The sequence below is a fragment of the Lacerta agilis genome, chromosome 1 (assembly GCF_009819535.1).
Source record: "Lacerta agilis isolate rLacAgi1 chromosome 1, rLacAgi1.pri, whole genome shotgun sequence".
NCBI classification, from domain to species: Eukaryota; Metazoa; Chordata; class Lepidosauria; order Squamata; family Lacertidae; genus Lacerta; species Lacerta agilis.
The window spans coordinates 79,950,021-79,967,494 of record NC_046312.1 but is presented as its reverse complement, the minus strand read 5'-3'; the positions used below and the strand labels follow the sequence as shown (position 1 = coordinate 79,967,494).

Sequence of the window (17,474 nt, the reverse complement as noted above, 5' to 3'; positions counted from 1 at the left end):
ATGATGTGTGTGTGAAAGAGAGACAGAATATACCTTATTTTAAAAATAAAATCTATACAAGATCTGAATGTTTAGAGTTAGCCTTCTGCTTTTGTCCATGGGGCACAATAGTCTAACGATGCTGTGCTGGTCCTCTTAGATGCAGCCTCAACATGAGAACTGGACCCTTGTGGAAGAGTTTGTCTTGGTGGGATTCACAGGCATCAATGAGGGGCGCCTGCCTCTTTTTGCCTTCTTCCTGGTCATGTATTTGCTGACGCTGGCCGAAAATGGCATCCTGGTCCTGGTGGTGGCAACAGAAAGGCGCTTGCACACCCCCATGTATTTCTTCCTCCTCCACCTTTCATGCTTGGACATGTGGTACACCTCCCTCACTGTGCCCAAGATGCTGGCCAGCTTTGGATCTCCTGGTGGTCGAATTATCTCCTATTCTGCCTGCTTGGCCCAACTTTACCTCTTCACCTTCCTGGGCAGCACTGAGTGCTTCTTGCTGGCAGCCATGGCCTATGACCGCTATGTGGCTATTTGTGTGCCTCTGCGTTACCAGGAGATGGTAGGCCGAGATGCTTGCATGGTTCTGGCTGCTGGCTCATGGCTAGTGGGGTTCCTCACCCCAGCACTGCCCATCTACTTCATGTCCCAGTTGACTTTCTGTGGCCCCAATGTTATAGACCACTTCTTCTGTGATGCTTCTCCACTCATCGTCCTCTCATGCACTGACGTCTCCCTGAAGGAGACGGTTGACTTCCTGGTCTCGCTGATGGTGCTCCTGGTTTCCTCTGTTGTCATTGTAGTGTCGTATGTCCGCATTATCTCCACAGTGCTGAAGATTCATTCCTTAGGAGGGCGCCGCCGTGCCTTTTCCACCTGTACTGCCCACCTGACAGTGGTGTCCATCTTCTATGGGACACTCTTCTTCATGTATGTACGTACTAAGGTGGCCTCATCGATCAACCTCAACAAGGTGGTCTCAGTATTTTATGCAATAGTCACCCCTGTGCTCAACCCCCTCATCTATAGCCTACGGAACGCAGAAGTGAAGGGGGCCTTATACAGGGTTATTTCCAAGACAAAGCAACTTGCAACGTGACAAGAACTCAACCTGATTTCTTCTGGGGGGTTGGGGGTTGGAGGGATATTTTGCAGCATAAGCCATTCCTATCTACCTGAGAACCATCCTTAATAGCTCCCTTTGCTCCACTCTTCTTGTTCTAATCCCAGTTTAGCTGAGGGATCACAGGTAAGCTGTCACCTTTTAACCTTGGGTTGGAATTCCTGTTGGTACAAGATTGCCGTTGGCACGGTAACTGATCCAAACGAGAATCAACTCTAGAGTTATGGGCAGGGAGACATTTAACTGCATATTTATGTCTATAACAGCTAATATTAAAAAAATTAAAATGTATCAAAATAACAGCTAATGATATTTCAACTGATTAAACAAAAATAGCTGTACCGAACTCCTATCAAAACTACACCACATTCTTCTCTATCACTTCAGCTCCATTGCTGCTTGCTCTGAGGAGTGATACAATGGTCCTAGAAATCTAAATAAGTAAATCCCTTCCCAGAGAAAGGCATGTATCTGTGAAACCACCGACAACACAGCTTTCTTATCCCTACATTTTACTGACTAGACCTGGTTTTCAGTTTGGGCATTTAAACATAAATACAATGTAAGTTTAACTAGAATATATCAGTGCACATGGCATCATTTCCTCCCTTTCAGCATGGGGCATGGTAAGCCATGAAGTCCCTGTGAAAACACTTTTATTATATTGGTGGAAGGAGTTCTGTTCCTTTCCACATGAAACCCGCTCAAAAAAGGAGTGGAAACAGTCCAAAGAAGATGGGAACTCCATTCTTTTCACCTCAGATATTTGTGCATTTAAGTGCTGCTGTCCCTGCCACTATTAACGACTTAGAGTGGAATTCAACATTGCACTCTTCCCTTCATTTCATTTATGCTTGCCTGATTCCATGCCCCCCCTCTCCTCCCACTATGTGCTGTTCTGGGGTTATCCTGGACCCACTCCCAGCCAATTTCAAGGGGTGCAGAGGGAGGAAAGAGGAGAAAGCCCTGTTGCATAAGCAGAAGCCTTTGTGCAGGGCTTTTGTTGACGGGATTCATTTAATTGAATGTCACCTTTAATTTTTAGTATGCTCATTGTTTGACTGTAGTTTAATTGTTGATGTTGTAAGCAGTGCCGGATTTACGTATAAGCTAAACAAGCTATAGCTTAGGGCCCCACTCTCTTGCCCCCCCCCCCCAAATTAAAGAAAACAACAACCTAGATGTACATTTCCAAAATATAAGATAAAAAACAAATGAAATAAAATCTACATACAGCAACAGTGTTTTGTGTTGTGTAGGCTCCTATGATGTAAGTAATGGGCCCCGCCTGCTAGCCTGCTCCCTAAAATATCACTGGTTTGCTCATTTCTAAAGGAACTTTTGTTATTGCCAAACGCCAATGTGTTTGCATTATTCAGTTTGTTATGAATAAAAAATGATTTGAAGTTAGAGCTTAATAATTATTTCACTATTAATAATAATAATAATAAAATTGTATTTCACTATTAATATACTTCTTCTTAATTGTATTTCAGTTCAACAATTACTTTGATAAAATACGTATTTTGTTATGTGCAAATGGCTTTAGGTACCTATTAGGTCCATAAATTACCATATAGCATATGTTCAACACACAAAACAGTGGCAATTTGTTGTTGACAAAGGACAGCTGGACATATAAAGGGCCCCATTACCTTCAGTAGCTTAGGGCCTCATCAAACCTAAATCCGGCCGTGGTTGTAAGCTGCCTTGGGTGTAGATCACCAGTGAGAAACCTCCTGGTTGAGAACCAAGGCGCCTCCTCCCATGTGGCCCACTAATAATAATAATAATAATAATAATAATAATAATAATACAGTAATAATAATAATTTATTATTTATACCCCGCCCATCTGGCTGGGTTTCCCCAGCCACTCTGGGCGGCTTCCAACAAAATATTAAAATACAATAGTTTGTCAAACATCAAAAGCTTCCCTAAACACTTGGTCTTTTTTCTTCTTTTTTGCCAAGACATGCTCACTTGCCTCTACAGCTGACGTCATACATGGCATCAAGTGTGGACAGGTAAAAAGATGGCTGGGCTGGGCCAACAGGGGCTTCTGAAGCAGAGATCAGCTGACCATCGGTGCTTCTAGGTGCTGTGCTCTTTACAAGGGGCTCTTTCTGCCTCTTTCCCCAGGCCTGGTGTAGATAAACAGAAAAGTGGGACAGAAACGCTTTTCCTAAATATATGTGCTGTCCATTTGTAGCTCACGGAGCATAAGCAAAGTCTCCTTTGCGTGGAAGTTGTCTGCCCATAAGGTGGTCCCTGTTATTCTTCTTAGGGTGCAAGATAATGATGTAGCATTTGGGGAAGAAGAGGCAAGCCAGCAAACCAGCTCCAGAAGCCAGGATGGCGAAGATCTCCACGGCAACCGTGTACTTCCCTGTGGCACTGAGATAGGAGGGCACAAAGGAGACCCAGACGAAAGTGAAGACCAACATGCTGATGGCAATGTGCTGGGCCTCGTTGAAAGCTGTTGGCAGCCGGCGGGCTGGGAAGGCAACCCCTAAGCTGATGGTAGCTAGAAAGCCCAGGTACCCCAGCATGGTGTAGAAAAACTCAACTGAGCCTTTGTCACACTCCAGGGTCACGAGAGGCCCCCCATGTAGTGGGTTCTGCGATGGGAATGGGGGGCAAACCGTTATCCAGCAGACACATACAGCAGCTTGGACAAGGGAGCAGCCCAGAGTGATAGCACCAGGGAGCTTGTAACCCACCCACTTGTGGAGGCAGCTGCCAGGCTTAGAAGCTCCAAAGGCCATCACCACAGTCACCGTCTTGGCCAGGGTTGCAGAGAGGCAAATGGCAAAGACCAGGCCAAAGGCAGCCTGGCGGAAGGAACAAGTGAGCTGGGATGGGTGCCCAAGGTACATCAGAGGGCAGAGGAAGCAGAGAGCCAGGGAGGTCAAGAGGAGGTAGCTGAGCTTGCGGTTGTTGGCCTTGACAACTGGGGTGTGGTGATGCTGTATGAAGATACCCAAGACTGACAGCGAGAGCAAGAAGAACAAGGAACTGCAGGTTGCCAGCACCACACCCAAAGCTTCCGTGTAGGACAAGAAGTCAAAGATGGTTGGGATGCATCTGTCTTGCTGCTCATTGGGCCATTGTCCTGGAAGGCATTCCCAACAGGTGGCACTGTCTAGAAGGGAGGTGCATGCATGTTAAATAAGGCATGTTTTCTTTTAAAGGCAGGGATGGAGAATCTGTGGCCAGTGGCGGAGCTTCATGCTCTGGCACCAGGGGGCAGAGAACAGGCGGGGGCAGGGCTGGTGTGCGTCCCGGGGGCGTGGCATGTGTCCTGGGGGCGTGTCACACTGCCTGCAGGGGTGTGGCACGCCGCCTGCAGGGCCATGGCATGCCGCCTGCAGGGCCATGGTGCCCAGCGTGGGGGGGGGCAGCCGCGATAGCACCCCACCTGGATCACGCTGCCGGGGGCAGTGCGCTCCCCCCCCGCACTCCTCTTCCTCCGCCAGTGTCTGTGACCCTCCAGATGCTGATTGGCTACAACCCACAGCATCCCTGATCATTGGTCACACTGAGGCGAATGGAAGCTGTTGCCCAGTAACATCTGGAGGGCCACATGTTCTCCCAACGCTGTTCGAGGGCATGGCAATCACACACAATAATATTGGGGATAGAGTCATGCAGTGGCTACAGTGATCACATTGGTAATTTAGTTACCAGTATTTGCCGCCTCCGCCACTCAGAAGGACTTGTTGAGGGAGCCTTCATTTCCTATAAGCCACATTTTTGGCTGCATGTAGCAGTGGGTCAGGGTTGCATGCCAGTGATGGGCAGGACTGGATCTAGCTGTGGGTGGGGCCTGTGTGCCTCTTCCCCCTCCCCAGCCTGCACACACGCTTTCATGTGTATAGAGCCTGTGCCCCCATTCTTTCATACACAAGCACAATCTTTGTTGTCCCCTTGCATGCCTCCTCAGTTTACTGGTGCTGGAAACAATTCAGGTGTGTTGCCCATGTTTGTTATAAGAAGTAAGACCCATTTCTTTAGTGGAAATCCAGTGGGGAGAAAGCAGCCCCCCTCAAAAGGAAACTTCCACCATGTGCCGTTTTGCTGGTCCTGTCACTATAGGACTTTGATGTGGAAAAACAGCACAGTGAGTAAAATGATGCCTTCTATGCCAGTCCGAAAGAAGGGGTAGGGAAGATGTGATCCTCCAGATTTTGCTGGATTACAACTTCCACAATTCCTGATAATTGCCTATGCTGGTTGGGTTTGTTAGGTTGGCATCCCACAATATCTAGAAGGCTGTATCAGAAGCCTTCTCTTGGGTCTGGGCCTGATATAGGACATTATCCTATATACTGTATAAGAAGTGGTCCTTTTTACCACTGCTGTCCAGAGTGTGACCTCTAATGGATGCATCTTGTTACTGTCTTGGGTACTGGGGGTGGGGATGTGGCTGGGGAGGCTGCTCACCCAGTGGTAATCATCACCCACTGAAAATCCAATGTCAGTTAAAGTGGTGTTTACCTGTTCCACTGGCAAACTGACCATGGGGGCACTGCAGGCAGCTGTAGCAGCAGTGTGGCTTCCCCTGCAGAGGCAGCTTCCTGTATCCAGGCAGGCAGCTTTCTGAACAGGTTGAACGAGGCACCTAGGAGGAAAAAGGAAATGGAAGACTGCTTACCTTCCCCAGGTGCATTGACATTGCGGGACCGACACTGCCTCACATGACGAGATCAGATGATGGGTCAGTGCCTGGCCGGCAGGGGAGGTTAGCAAGCCTTCCTCACTGGCTAGAGCTGTGGATTCGAGCCTGCCCACAAATCGGCATATCGTAGGCAGACTACAGGGAAAGGCCATTCACAGGAGGCAGACCCAGCTCAGCCTGTAGGCTTCACTTGGGTCTGCTCCCTGGGAATGTAAAGCAGACTGCCTCCAGCCTTCTCAGCCCCTTTGCCATTAGATTGAATCAATCAGTCAATCAACATAGTAATAAATCAAACCTTATCAAGTGACAAGGTGGCCTCCAAATAACTTAAACAGATGCTGCTGAATTCAGCTATGTTTTTGTGTTACAAAACCCAGCACAAGAAGTCTCCCTACTGTTATCTCATTACCTCATGTCTAGGGAAGCTTTTAATGTTTGATGGATTATTGTATTTTAATATTTTGTTGGAAGCCACCCACGGTGGCTGGGGAAGCCCAGCCAGATGGGCGGGGTATAGATTATTATTATTATTATTATTATTATTATTATTATTATTATTATTGAAGGGAGATAGGGATAGGGTCAATAGGAACTTACCTGAGCAAGGCCCCCTGCCCACCTAATGGCATTGTCATGAATCAGAAGCTCTTTCCTCAGCTGAGGTCTGGAACGAACAACTCCAACTTTTACAGCCCTGTAAGAGCCATTGGGCAAAATCTGCAAGTTCATAATATCAAATGTAGCCGGAATCTCGCCGTTCTTGAAAAAAATCTCATCTGATGAAGTGGTAAAGTTGATATCCTTTAGGTAATGATGGACCTAAAATACCAGGAGAAAGGGAAGAAGTGGCTGTTTCTATATGAAGCTGATTGTGTGTGTGTGTGTGTTTGCTTTTATAACCGGATTAATTCAGAAGATGATGATGAGGAGTGGGGCCCGGGGCCCAGCTGAAGTTTGCCGAGGAGCTGCTGCGCGACGGAAGGAGGCCGCCTCTGCCTTCCGCTGAGGACCCCCATGGTGCCGCCGCCCCGGATATGAACAAGTTATTATTTATATAGTATAATGATCTATACTCTGCCCCAGCCACTCTGGGCGGCTCACAGCATATATGAAAACATAGTAACACACGAAACATTAAATAGTCTTGACAGGAACAGGCATCAGGGAACCAACAGAAATGTGTTTTCCTACAGGGAAAGCGTTACATGCTTTTTCTCCTACTATGTATTTTAGAAAGTGGTTTGTCTTTCTGCCCATCTGTTCTCTATTCATCTGAACACCTCTTGAGATATTGTTGCCAAATTTGACATGATACTTCCCAAGATGGAGGCACCTGTTTTGGTCTGCATTTGGAATCCAGGTGCTGAGTCAATACATTGGACCAAAACATCTCAAACTTCACCAATTTGGACACCCCTGAAGATATTACCACCCATTTTGGAACAATGGTATTGCAGGAGGCACACACCAAGAATATTGCTCCTTGCTAGCAATGTTTTCTTGTAACTTTCAGGACTGTTGAGACTTCTAAATTTCTTCCAACCTAGAACCCAGTTCTGCTTAACTCTACACAAGCAGCAACTGAGTCTAGACAAGGAGAGGAACAGTTGACTCACTTGCCATTGCTGGAAATCCTTCGTTGTGGCACACCTTCCATGGGTGAAGGGCCCTTTGTCACGTATGCAGGAGATCATATTGTGATAGGCTGTGATGAAGGCCCTGGCTGCAATATAGGCCTGATATGTGGCAGCCCAATTCTCTAGATCAAAGAGGAGCAAGTGGCTGGCATCCATCTGCTCTACTCCAGTGCAGAGTTGGGGTGTGTTTTTTCCATCAGTTTTTTCTAAACCTGGCCAAACACAGTCAAACAGATTTTGCCAGAGCACTTTCACCAAACGGCTGTTGGGATAAGCAGCAGGGCTAACAGTGGTCAGAAAATGATCGAAACCTGAGATTTTCTCCGAATGAATCCTCAGATCTAGGCTCCCATTCAGGAGCTGTAGTGCCTCCTTGGTGAACATCTCTGGGATCACAGCAAGGCTCGTTGTTAAGATCCACGTCTTACTGGTAACATTTTGTGCTTGTAGAGCACTGACAAGCAGCTTAAAGTGGATGTTGTAGCAGTGGCACAAGAAAACACTTGCGCGTGAGTTCCCAATGTCCCTAGCAGCTGCACTCATCTCCAGCCGGGAATAGGGGTCATAGATTGTTTTGGACAGGGCAAGGCAGCTCCCTGTCTGGCCCAATTCCTTCTTCAAAACAATCTCCAACTGAGCAGCATCGCTGCCAAAACTCACCACACCCACCCATGTCCAGTTGAAGTGCTGCAGAAGCTGGCAGAGCATAGAGGGCTGGTGGCTGCTGGAAGGAACGGTGCGAAGGAATGATGGGAAATGGAAGTGGTCAGAAAACTTGGGATCTTGAGAACCATGGCTGATCTGAGGGATAAAAGAGGGAATCATGGATTCTCTTTCAGTATTTTGTACCTTATTCCTTACTGCCTGCTCTCTTCAGACTTATCTGTCATAACTTGCCATTATGTCATGGATTTTTAATAAAGCATCCTTTTCATAACAGCGTTTTTAAAGAATGCACAGGGAAAGGAGATACACAGTAGTTGAACACCACCATCATTGTCAATAATAAAATGAATAATGTTTCAATATAGCTCAGCAGTAGAGCATCTGCTTTGCCTGCAGAAGGTCCCAATTTTAATTCCAGGCAACTCCAGTCATTGTTGACAATACTGAGCTATATGGACCAATGGTCTGACACAATATAAGGCCGTGTTGCTAAGTGACTACGGTAGGTAAATATGGCACACGGAGCAAATGGGCACTGTCCTTGCTCAAAGGAGATACGATGGCTGAGAAAAGTAGAGGCTACAGAGTTAGAGGAAGGGGAAACAGAATATAAGGCACTGAGCCAAAGCAAAGTAAGATGAAGAAAAAGTAGCACTTTTGAATAAGGAAACTTCCCAGCAGTTTTTAAAAAGTGTTGAGATGAAAGCAGTGCAAATATCAGAGCTGAACTACACATTACACACACAGATATGCAATGGAGTGTGTGTGTGTGTGTGTGTGTGTGAGAGAGAGAGAGAGAGAGAGAGAGAGAGAGAGAGAGAGAGAGAATGAATATTCTTAATCATTCTCCTGCCCACTACTTTTCCCCTCCTGCCTGTGCTCTATTATCTGTGTTTGCATGTAATGTAAAGTCAGAGGGAAAGTAATGACATTAATAAAATTGTTAAAATAGATGGCTATGGGGAAAGCCTGAGGGAAGAAAATTGAAGGAAGATGAGTAGGAGAGATGTAAAAGGAAGAATAAATACTGTATAGTGATTGCAAAAATGGAGAAGGAACTTGATGAAGATAGAGGAAAAATAGGTTGGGTGTTTAGGTTGCGGGTGTTAGATGCCAGCAAAGTAAGTCAAAGGATTAAGCTGTAATGTTGCACACCTAAGCACACCTACTGAGGAAGGAGCTCCCCTTCAATTCTATGAGCCTTCTGAGTAAATATTAATAGAACTGTGCTGCACACATTTAGGATGAAACGTGTCAACAGCTGTACTTGGACAGCATCAAGTAACAATATTATGTTGACTGACATTACAGGCAGACAGGTATATAGATTGCAACATGGCACACCTAACAAACTTCTTAAAAATCTGTCATCTGTACCAGGAAGCACAATAATACAGAAGCCAAGGCTGCCCAGCTGAAATCTGTCTTCTGTTTCCATTTCATCCGGTAATTCCTGCAGCACTGTGTTGCTTTATTTACATTCTCTCTTCAACTATGTGAATTGCCAGTATCTTCTCTCTCTCTCTCTCTCTCTGCTGACCAGAGCATGGAGATGTTCAGAGAGCTTGGAATTAAGAGTTGGAGCACCCTGAGCAGCTCAGCAGACTCCACCTGTGCCATAGACAGTACTGGCGAAATGTTCTTTATATTTAGCTCCCAGGGTATGATGAAATTAGTTAGCAAGGACACTTTCCCAGTTCTTAGAATGAGAGATGGAGATTTCATTTTGAAGTTGGAAGAAGATTTTGATAAGAAGGTCCAAGGTCTCTATCCATCACACAGACAAAACTTCCTGCTAACTTAACACATGCCAGCTGTAGAGAAAGAACAAAAGCTTTGGAAGCACACAAATGTGTGTGCATGTGTATATGTCTACAGCAATTTTTACAAATATCCTGTCAAATCCATTTGATTACTTTTTGTAAACTGAGACCATCTAGCAGGATATATAATTGATTTTCCTAGGTACACTGCTTACCTGAGGGACTTTGTAGAGGGAAAGCACTTGTGCTATGGGCTCTGACTCTGGGGAAGTCATTGCGCCAATGATACCGAGAAGCAAAGGCCGAGAGCTGCAGCTGAAGTTAGGCACCAGTTCTTGTGGGCCTGATAAAAAAGAAAGGGCACCTTTCAGTGCTTTGGCTGGTGAGATGCATGAGTCATAAAGCTGGAGGCCCAGGGTGATATTCTGTACTAAGCTGGGGTCCTTATTTGCTTCTGAAAGGGCAAAGAGAATGGCCAGAGTGTGCTGGAAAAATCGAATGCGGAATCTGAAAAGGAAGTTTTGAGCACAGTTGGTATTTCTCTGAGCAGATGTTTATCAGAAGATCCGCCCCCCACCCCCCACACACAGAGGAAATGGTCATTTAAGCACAAGAATTATTCTTCAATGCAACCTCCTTCTTATAGGTCTAGCATGAATTTGATCCTAGCAAACTTGTGACTTTCTCCCTTTCAAATGAGAAAATGTTTGAGAGAAGGCATGGGTGAGCTTACTCATGTGTGCAGTTATAATGCTCCTGCTCTGAGACTCCTGTCTAAGTTGAGGAAAGGGACGATAAAAAGTCGCTTTCTAGAACCTCGATTTGAGCTCTAAGGTTAATGATAGCCAGCATAAGGACGTGTGTGGAGAGTGTCGAGTGCATGGGACAGAGTGTTGGACTTTGACAAAGTAGCCTGCATTTTACTCCCAGTTCATCTGTGTCTTGGGCCAATCAAAGGCTCATCCAGACATCTTTTTTGTGCTGCATTTCTAAGCACAGGTCCAAACGTTAAAGCGCCATGACTGAGCATTGTTTTTCTTTGTTTTGTCCCCATGCTTTCTCCAGAAAAACCCACATTACCAAAAATGGCAATGCAACCCAAAAGGCAGTCCGGATGAGCCCCTCAGCCTAAACCTTCACAGAGGTTTGAAGATAAAATGGGATAGCTCCTACAAAGGTCACCTTAGAGCACTAAAGTGCTCTCTGGCCCTTTATATGTTGTTAGACTCCAAATACTATCACCCCTAGTCAGCATAGCCAATCGTCAGGGACAGGGATGATGGGAGTTGTAGTCCAACAACAGGTTCACCATCCCTTTCTTAGACTGAGACATAACTGTACTCTTACAGCATAACCTGATTAATGTCTACTCACTGAATTCAATGGGAACTGCTCTCAGACAAGCGTGCATTGGATTGCAGCCTTAGTCTTTCTGGCAGTAGAAGCAGACAGTGTTTCTTTTACTTTTTGTAACAGACACAGGTTTTTCTTCCATTAATTCTTCTTTGTATCCATTAATTTCCTCCATCGTAAGGAATGTTTTGGAAGTGAGACTTACCCCTTGCAGCTAGCTGCCTGTGGCAGACTTTTGAGATGTGTTATTGTGGAGTGCACACTTGCATGGACAGGGGAGACTACCCCAATTACCACATCTCCTTGAACGGAGAAATCTGGCATGGCAGCAGACATCTGAGGGTAGCCTTTAAGCCATTTGTTGTTTATTGAAGACGCTTCCCAGAGCAGAACAGTAAAAGCGAGTGCAAGGAAGCCTATGGTATTCATTTTCCAGTGGGTGGCAGTGTATAGGATCAGCACTGGGAGAAAGTGTTCCACATGGAGATCAGGTCTGTGCTCCCCTTGAAATGCTACACAAGGTAAGCAAATCCTCTCTCAGTTGTTGGTCATCGGTCCATTGAGAAGCTTCATAAAAGCTGAGCACACTGGCCTTCCTTGAAGATAAGAGCTGAGCTTTCCACAAGAAGGCACACAGAGAGGAAATACCCAGTCTCTGGATAGTGAATTCAATTAACTTCTCTGTTGGGCTATGCGTGTCCTTCTTGGTACATAACCCTTGCTTCCTGTTTCAAAGTGTGCGGTGAACACAGTCATGACATATAGTACATATATGTCTCCAGGATATTGTATTTCTTCTGTGCTTCTTTATGAAAGCAACTTTTTCCAAAACATCACTTACCTCTTTGGGGCATAGCATAATCAATGAAAAGTCTATAATTAAACTAATTATATATCTATATATCCCCCTCCCAAACTAATTATAACTTTGAGTCAAACTTCCTCTATCTACTATATATTTGGAAAACTGTTTGTTTGCCCTGCATTTGAATACCTCTTAAGATATCAAAGCCAACTTTTGCATGATGGTTCCTGAGATCAAGGAGCAGTATCGATACAACTGGACGCCATTTTGAATCAAGATGGCAGACTGCACCTTTAAAAACTGCAGTGATTTTAACAAAATTTTGCTTCACAGTTCATGAGATCAAGGAGCAGGCTTTTGCTTATGCTTGGATACAACTGGATGCCTATATATATGTGTGTGTGTGTGTGTGTGTGTGTGTATCAAGGTGGCAGATCTGCACAATTTTTTTATTTTCCCAGAATTCCCAAGCAATGTGGGTACAAGGCTGCTATTTATACCTGGTTGTGTTTTATAATAATCACAGAAAGCCATCAGGATCTGAAAGGAGAAGAGGAAACAACAACTAACTAGTCCTTCTAACTAGCAGCTGAGTAGCTGATTGGCAAGGGTGTCCTACTGCAATAGCTCTAGTAAACCAGGTTCCTCCAGGACACTGAGATTGTTGTTATTCTCTTGGTTCTGTGTCTTACTTAAAGGCATTCCCTCACCTAGGTAAGAACAAGGTGGTGTAGAAGTAAATTCTTACCACACCATCCAATTAGAAAATGTATTAATTTAAATATGTCTTTAGCATTGGGGTGTATCTTTAGCATTAGGATAGTACCGGTAATAATGGACTGGTTTGGGGGCACATGGGGAGGAGAGAGAGAGAGAGAGAGGGAGGGAGGGAGGGAGGGAGGGAGGGACTGTCAGGGAACAGTGGTTTGCAGAAGGACATAGTTCAGAAGGCAGAAGTTGGGAAATACTGGATGGGGAACAGCTAGGAGAAGAAACACTGGAAGAGAGATGGTTAACAGATTCACTGTCTCTGGAAAGCATTCTTCCACTCTCCCCAAGGTCAAGAAGAGCTCAGAAAGTGGGAGAACAGAAAGCACACAAAGCACAGAGGATACAAGCTCAGATTACAAGACGCAGAAGTGACGTAGATTAATAAGGACGTAAGGGGATGGGATCCTTAATTGGGAGCACCGCCATTCCTAGGAGATAGGTTCTTTGTTTTCTTGTTGTGATTATTAAAGTTTCTAACTGGTAAGACATTCCTTTCTTTGATCTTCTTATCTACTGCCACAGGGGGAGGAGGCTGATTCCCTGAAGCCTGACACCAACCCTGGAAATCGCTTGGGGACGCTGCCTGTCCTGTCCTGTCCTGAGCCTGCCTGCCTGCCTACCTACCTACCTACCTGAGGGCAGCCAGTGCACATGGTGGTGATGGCTGGCCACAGAGGGCGAGGGCCAAGAAGGGCATCCAGCAGAACTGGTGCCAGGATGAGGGCATAAATGTGTGTCGGAGTGGCGAGGCAGGGAGAAGGCACCTCCTGCCCTGTGTCACTGGTCAATCAAAGGCTGCCTTCCCTTGCTTGGGCAGCAATCCTGAGGGAAGGCCAATTTATTTATTTTGCAGCAACTCACATAATTGCAGTGGCGCGTGAGTGGAATGCATGTAAGTAGTGGTGTGCCTGATTCATGCCAGGCCCAGCTTTCCCTTGGTGCTCATTATATTAGTGAGAGGAATACCATATAATCCTTCACAGCTTGTTTTCTCAATTCAAACTTGATTGAAGTGGCACCAGATGCAACCATGCAGTTCAGTTGACCACACTATTTCTATAAGTGTTTGTAAAGTCCTCATGAAAATTCAACAGCTTCTTTGCACAACCTTCTCCTAATACGCACATGTTTGTATTAAAATTGGCCGGACAGGCACATTTTTGCAAAGCATTCCCCCCTAAAACAATGCATTCTTGTTTCAACAAAATATGTCTGTTTTGTGGACATTTTATCCCAGTCTATGCATTTTGGGATACATTACTTGGCTGGGGAACTGCATTGCAAAATTCAGAGAAATTTGAATTTTGAAGGATGTTTTGGTTCTTGTATGGTTTTTGGAGCATGCAGATGACATAGGTTCACCTTTAAATGTTAACTGAATTGAACTTGTCCCCCATCCCTAGATGTGTACATAGAAGGTAGAAAGGTTACCATGAGATTCAGTAATAATGAGGAAAAAAGCCGAAAGTAAAATTTATTTGGGAAAATGAAAACTAAAATTAAGTATACAAGAAAATAAAGAAAATAGCACACTGACATAGGAAAGGATCTGTGTGAAATGTCCTATGCTGGGGCAAAATATCTAATAGTAGTAGAAGCTCATGATGATAGCACCAGATTATGCTCCTGGATGGTGAAGTCACCTCTGTCTTGAGCAAGGATTGAGATTGAGATATGCATGCAGCTGGCATTTATGAAAACAGAATAGGTGGAAGTTTGAAGAGAAACTTTCACAATTGGTATCTAAGAGTAGCTTAGCAGGTAAACCATTTTGGCCTGGCACAGGTAAGACGGTTGCATTCAAGACATCTTTTATCAAGGCACCATTGCTATACAAACACCTACATTTTTGTCACCCCTAGGTTTCCTGAACACTTCATTATACATATTGGCTCCTCTTGTGCTAATGTTACCTGCTCTAAACTTCAAGATGAAAATATTCAAGGACTTCTCTTGAAGTTACTGTATATGGTACACCTTATAGCACCATTCTAACCCTCCATTTCTCAACAAGTTAGACCTTTGCATAGAGATTATTGTAATTTTAAAAGAATAGCTGTTATTACCCCATCTTATTATTCTTACTTCAACGTGTGCCCCTTGGGCCCAATCCTTTGTGATTCTTGCTTCTTGGCTTTCTCCCAGTGCTTATTTTCTAGCAGGAGAAAGGCCAAGTCCCTGGACTTATTTTGAGTGAAATATGTTCTGTTTCCCCCCCAAGTACATTCATAGAGGCTTCTTATATTACTTTAAATATGCGTTATTGTTTTAAAGTGACATTTTCACACATATCTACATGGGTATCACTGCAGAGGTGAATTCAGAAACCAACCACAGGTTATATGAGTTCCTTTTTTCTTTGTCTTTGCAATGAGACAGATGGAGATATAACCATTCCTAAGTAACATTTGTACATAATGTAAGACATGGATCTTCAGAAGCTTATCTCTGAAGTGTTATGTTGGAAGTGCTGCTAAGCACACGTTGAACTGCAGTGCCAATCTCTTCCCAAGAAATGTCATGACGCCAGTTGGAAAAGGCTATTGCTTTCTACGCTTGCTGCAGAGGTCACCTGCTATTTCCACAAAGTACAAGTCTGCCCTCTGCCCTCTATGCTTGACTTCACCAGCAGAGGTCAATATTACTTCCATAGTGGAAGTAATCACACATTTTGCCAGAACTCTCAGGATGTTTTTGGATGTGTGTAAATATGGATGAAATATGTTGTTGGTGCTCTGCACGTGATGTGATCCTTCTTTTCACCAGAGGTCCCAGACCGCATTTGCACAGCAACATCCCTTCCACCTAAATTAGCACTTTTTGCAGTGAATAGGGAGTGAAGGAAGATAATGACAAAGGACTACAAATAGGTTTGTTTTTTATTCTTAGCTGCTCCTGGGAATTCTTTAATACTGTTTTCTTGACTTAAATGTATCACTTCGACCTAGATCATCTTCACTATAGAAAGCTATTGCTGATGGGAGCAATTTAAATAACTTCTAATTCATAACTATTTCGTTCCTACCCTATCCCATGGGCTGCAGAGGACTCACAAATACACAATTTTATTTTCAGCTGATAGTAGCCTGGTGAGAGAGCTTTGCCTAAGGGCAAAGAAGACACTAAAAGTGACACTGAGGTGCCAATTAGTCAGGCCCCAAACTTGGATCTTAGAATCCAGGAATTCTCATTTTTATACTACTTTCTTTCCCCTCTTGAACCAACAAAAACGATGTGCTTGCCTTATGAGGAAAATGCAGAATGGGGAACTTTGTGTCTTTCATAGAATCATAGAGTTGGAAGGGACCACAAGGATAATCTAGCCCGACCCCATGAAACGTTGAAATCTTTCACCCAACATGGGGGTCAAATCCATGACCCTGAGATCAAGAGTATCATGCTCTACTGACTGAACTATCCCATGATAGATTGTTATGTTCACTCCATTTCCCAATGAGTAGTTCTAAAGGTTCAGTTTTTATCTGGGTTTGGTTTACTTGGGAAGGAGGCCGCTGAAAGCTTATTTGACATTTTGTAATATTTGTGTTTGGTTAAAAATATACATGTTGAGCACAGGTGGAGCCACACAGATTAAACACTCTGACAGGGAACTAAACCTCACAAATCTCCAGGAAAGACAGCCAATGCCCTCAGATCCTTATATACTTACAGAGCCCCCAACCAAGCTGCAGTCTCAGCTGCAGTCTATTGATCTTTTCACATGCATAAGTGCTTTGCCCTCTGGCTAGAAGGGGGATATGCAGATGAGTCGCCCCTTCCGACCATCTTCTAGGTTTCTTAGAACCAGCAGATGGCCTTCTTGGTAGTGGTGTCCGCCCTGTGGAATGCCCTCCCGTCAGATGTCAATGAAATAAACAACTATCCAGTTTTTAGAAGACATCTGAAGGCAATTCTATTTAGGGTAGGTTTTAATGTTTGAAGTTTTATTCTGTTTTTAATGTTCTGTTGAAAGCCGCCCAGAGTGGCTGGGGAAACCCAGCCAGATGGGTGGGGTAGAAATATATTATTATTATTATTATTATTATTATTATTATTATTATTATTATTAGGATACAGCAGCATCATGGGGTATCAACACTCTTTCAGTTACTGCCTCAGGGCAACCCACACGGATAACCCTGTTCCCAGAAACCGTGTTCACAGAAGAAAAGCTTCTTTGTTTCTAATTGAATTCAAGTTGTGTTCTGCTAGATCTGACTGAAGACCTTTTTAGTCCGGCATACAAAATTAATCATAGTATAGTTCTATCTTGAGAGCACACAGATGGGTGTTAATTCTGGGTCAGGTACAGCTCATGCATGTATTTTGTAGGCATCACATGACACTGTCAGCGCCAAAGTGCCCTTTAATTCAGATTTACTCTTTTTTGTGGGGGGGGGGATCTGATGTTAAAACAGCAACAACAACAACAACAACAACAACAACAACAACAACAACAACAACAACAGACAATTGCCAACGACCTCTTCGCAATATCTGAATGGTCCATTTGCATTATTAAGCCTCTGTCTGGAAGCAACCATCAAGATATTGCTCTAAGTTACCCAGAAGCTGCTTAGGCTGGCTGAGATAACACATGTTGGTCCTCCTCTTGGGTCTAGAAGTGATTTCTCCATGAAAGAGGTCAAGTATACTTGTGACCACCAGCCTGCAATGCATGAAGT

At 44.4% G+C, this 17,474-nt stretch overlaps 2 protein-coding genes across 2 annotated transcripts; one reads left to right on the top strand and one right to left on the bottom strand.

The window, feature by feature from the left end:
• The first annotated feature begins 139 nt into the window (after window positions 1-139).
• On the top strand, window positions 140-1,090 carry LOC117042140 (olfactory receptor 6Q1-like). The gene has a single exon (XM_033141668.1). It carries the CDS (start codon window positions 140-142, stop codon window positions 1,088-1,090), a length of 951 nt encoding a protein of 316 aa, XP_032997559.1.
• A 2,236-nt stretch (window positions 1,091-3,326) lies between these two features.
• On the bottom strand, window positions 3,327-10,135 carry LOC117042054 (extracellular calcium-sensing receptor-like). Its single transcript, XM_033141550.1, has 5 exons — window positions 10,076-10,135; window positions 7,411-8,232; window positions 6,392-6,613; window positions 5,614-5,737; window positions 3,327-4,258 (listed from the first exon to the last, which is right to left on the bottom strand). Exons 1-5 carry the CDS (start codon window positions 10,133-10,135, stop codon window positions 3,327-3,329), a joined length of 2,160 nt encoding a protein of 719 aa, XP_032997441.1.
• Between the last annotated feature and the right edge of the window lie 7,339 nt (window positions 10,136-17,474).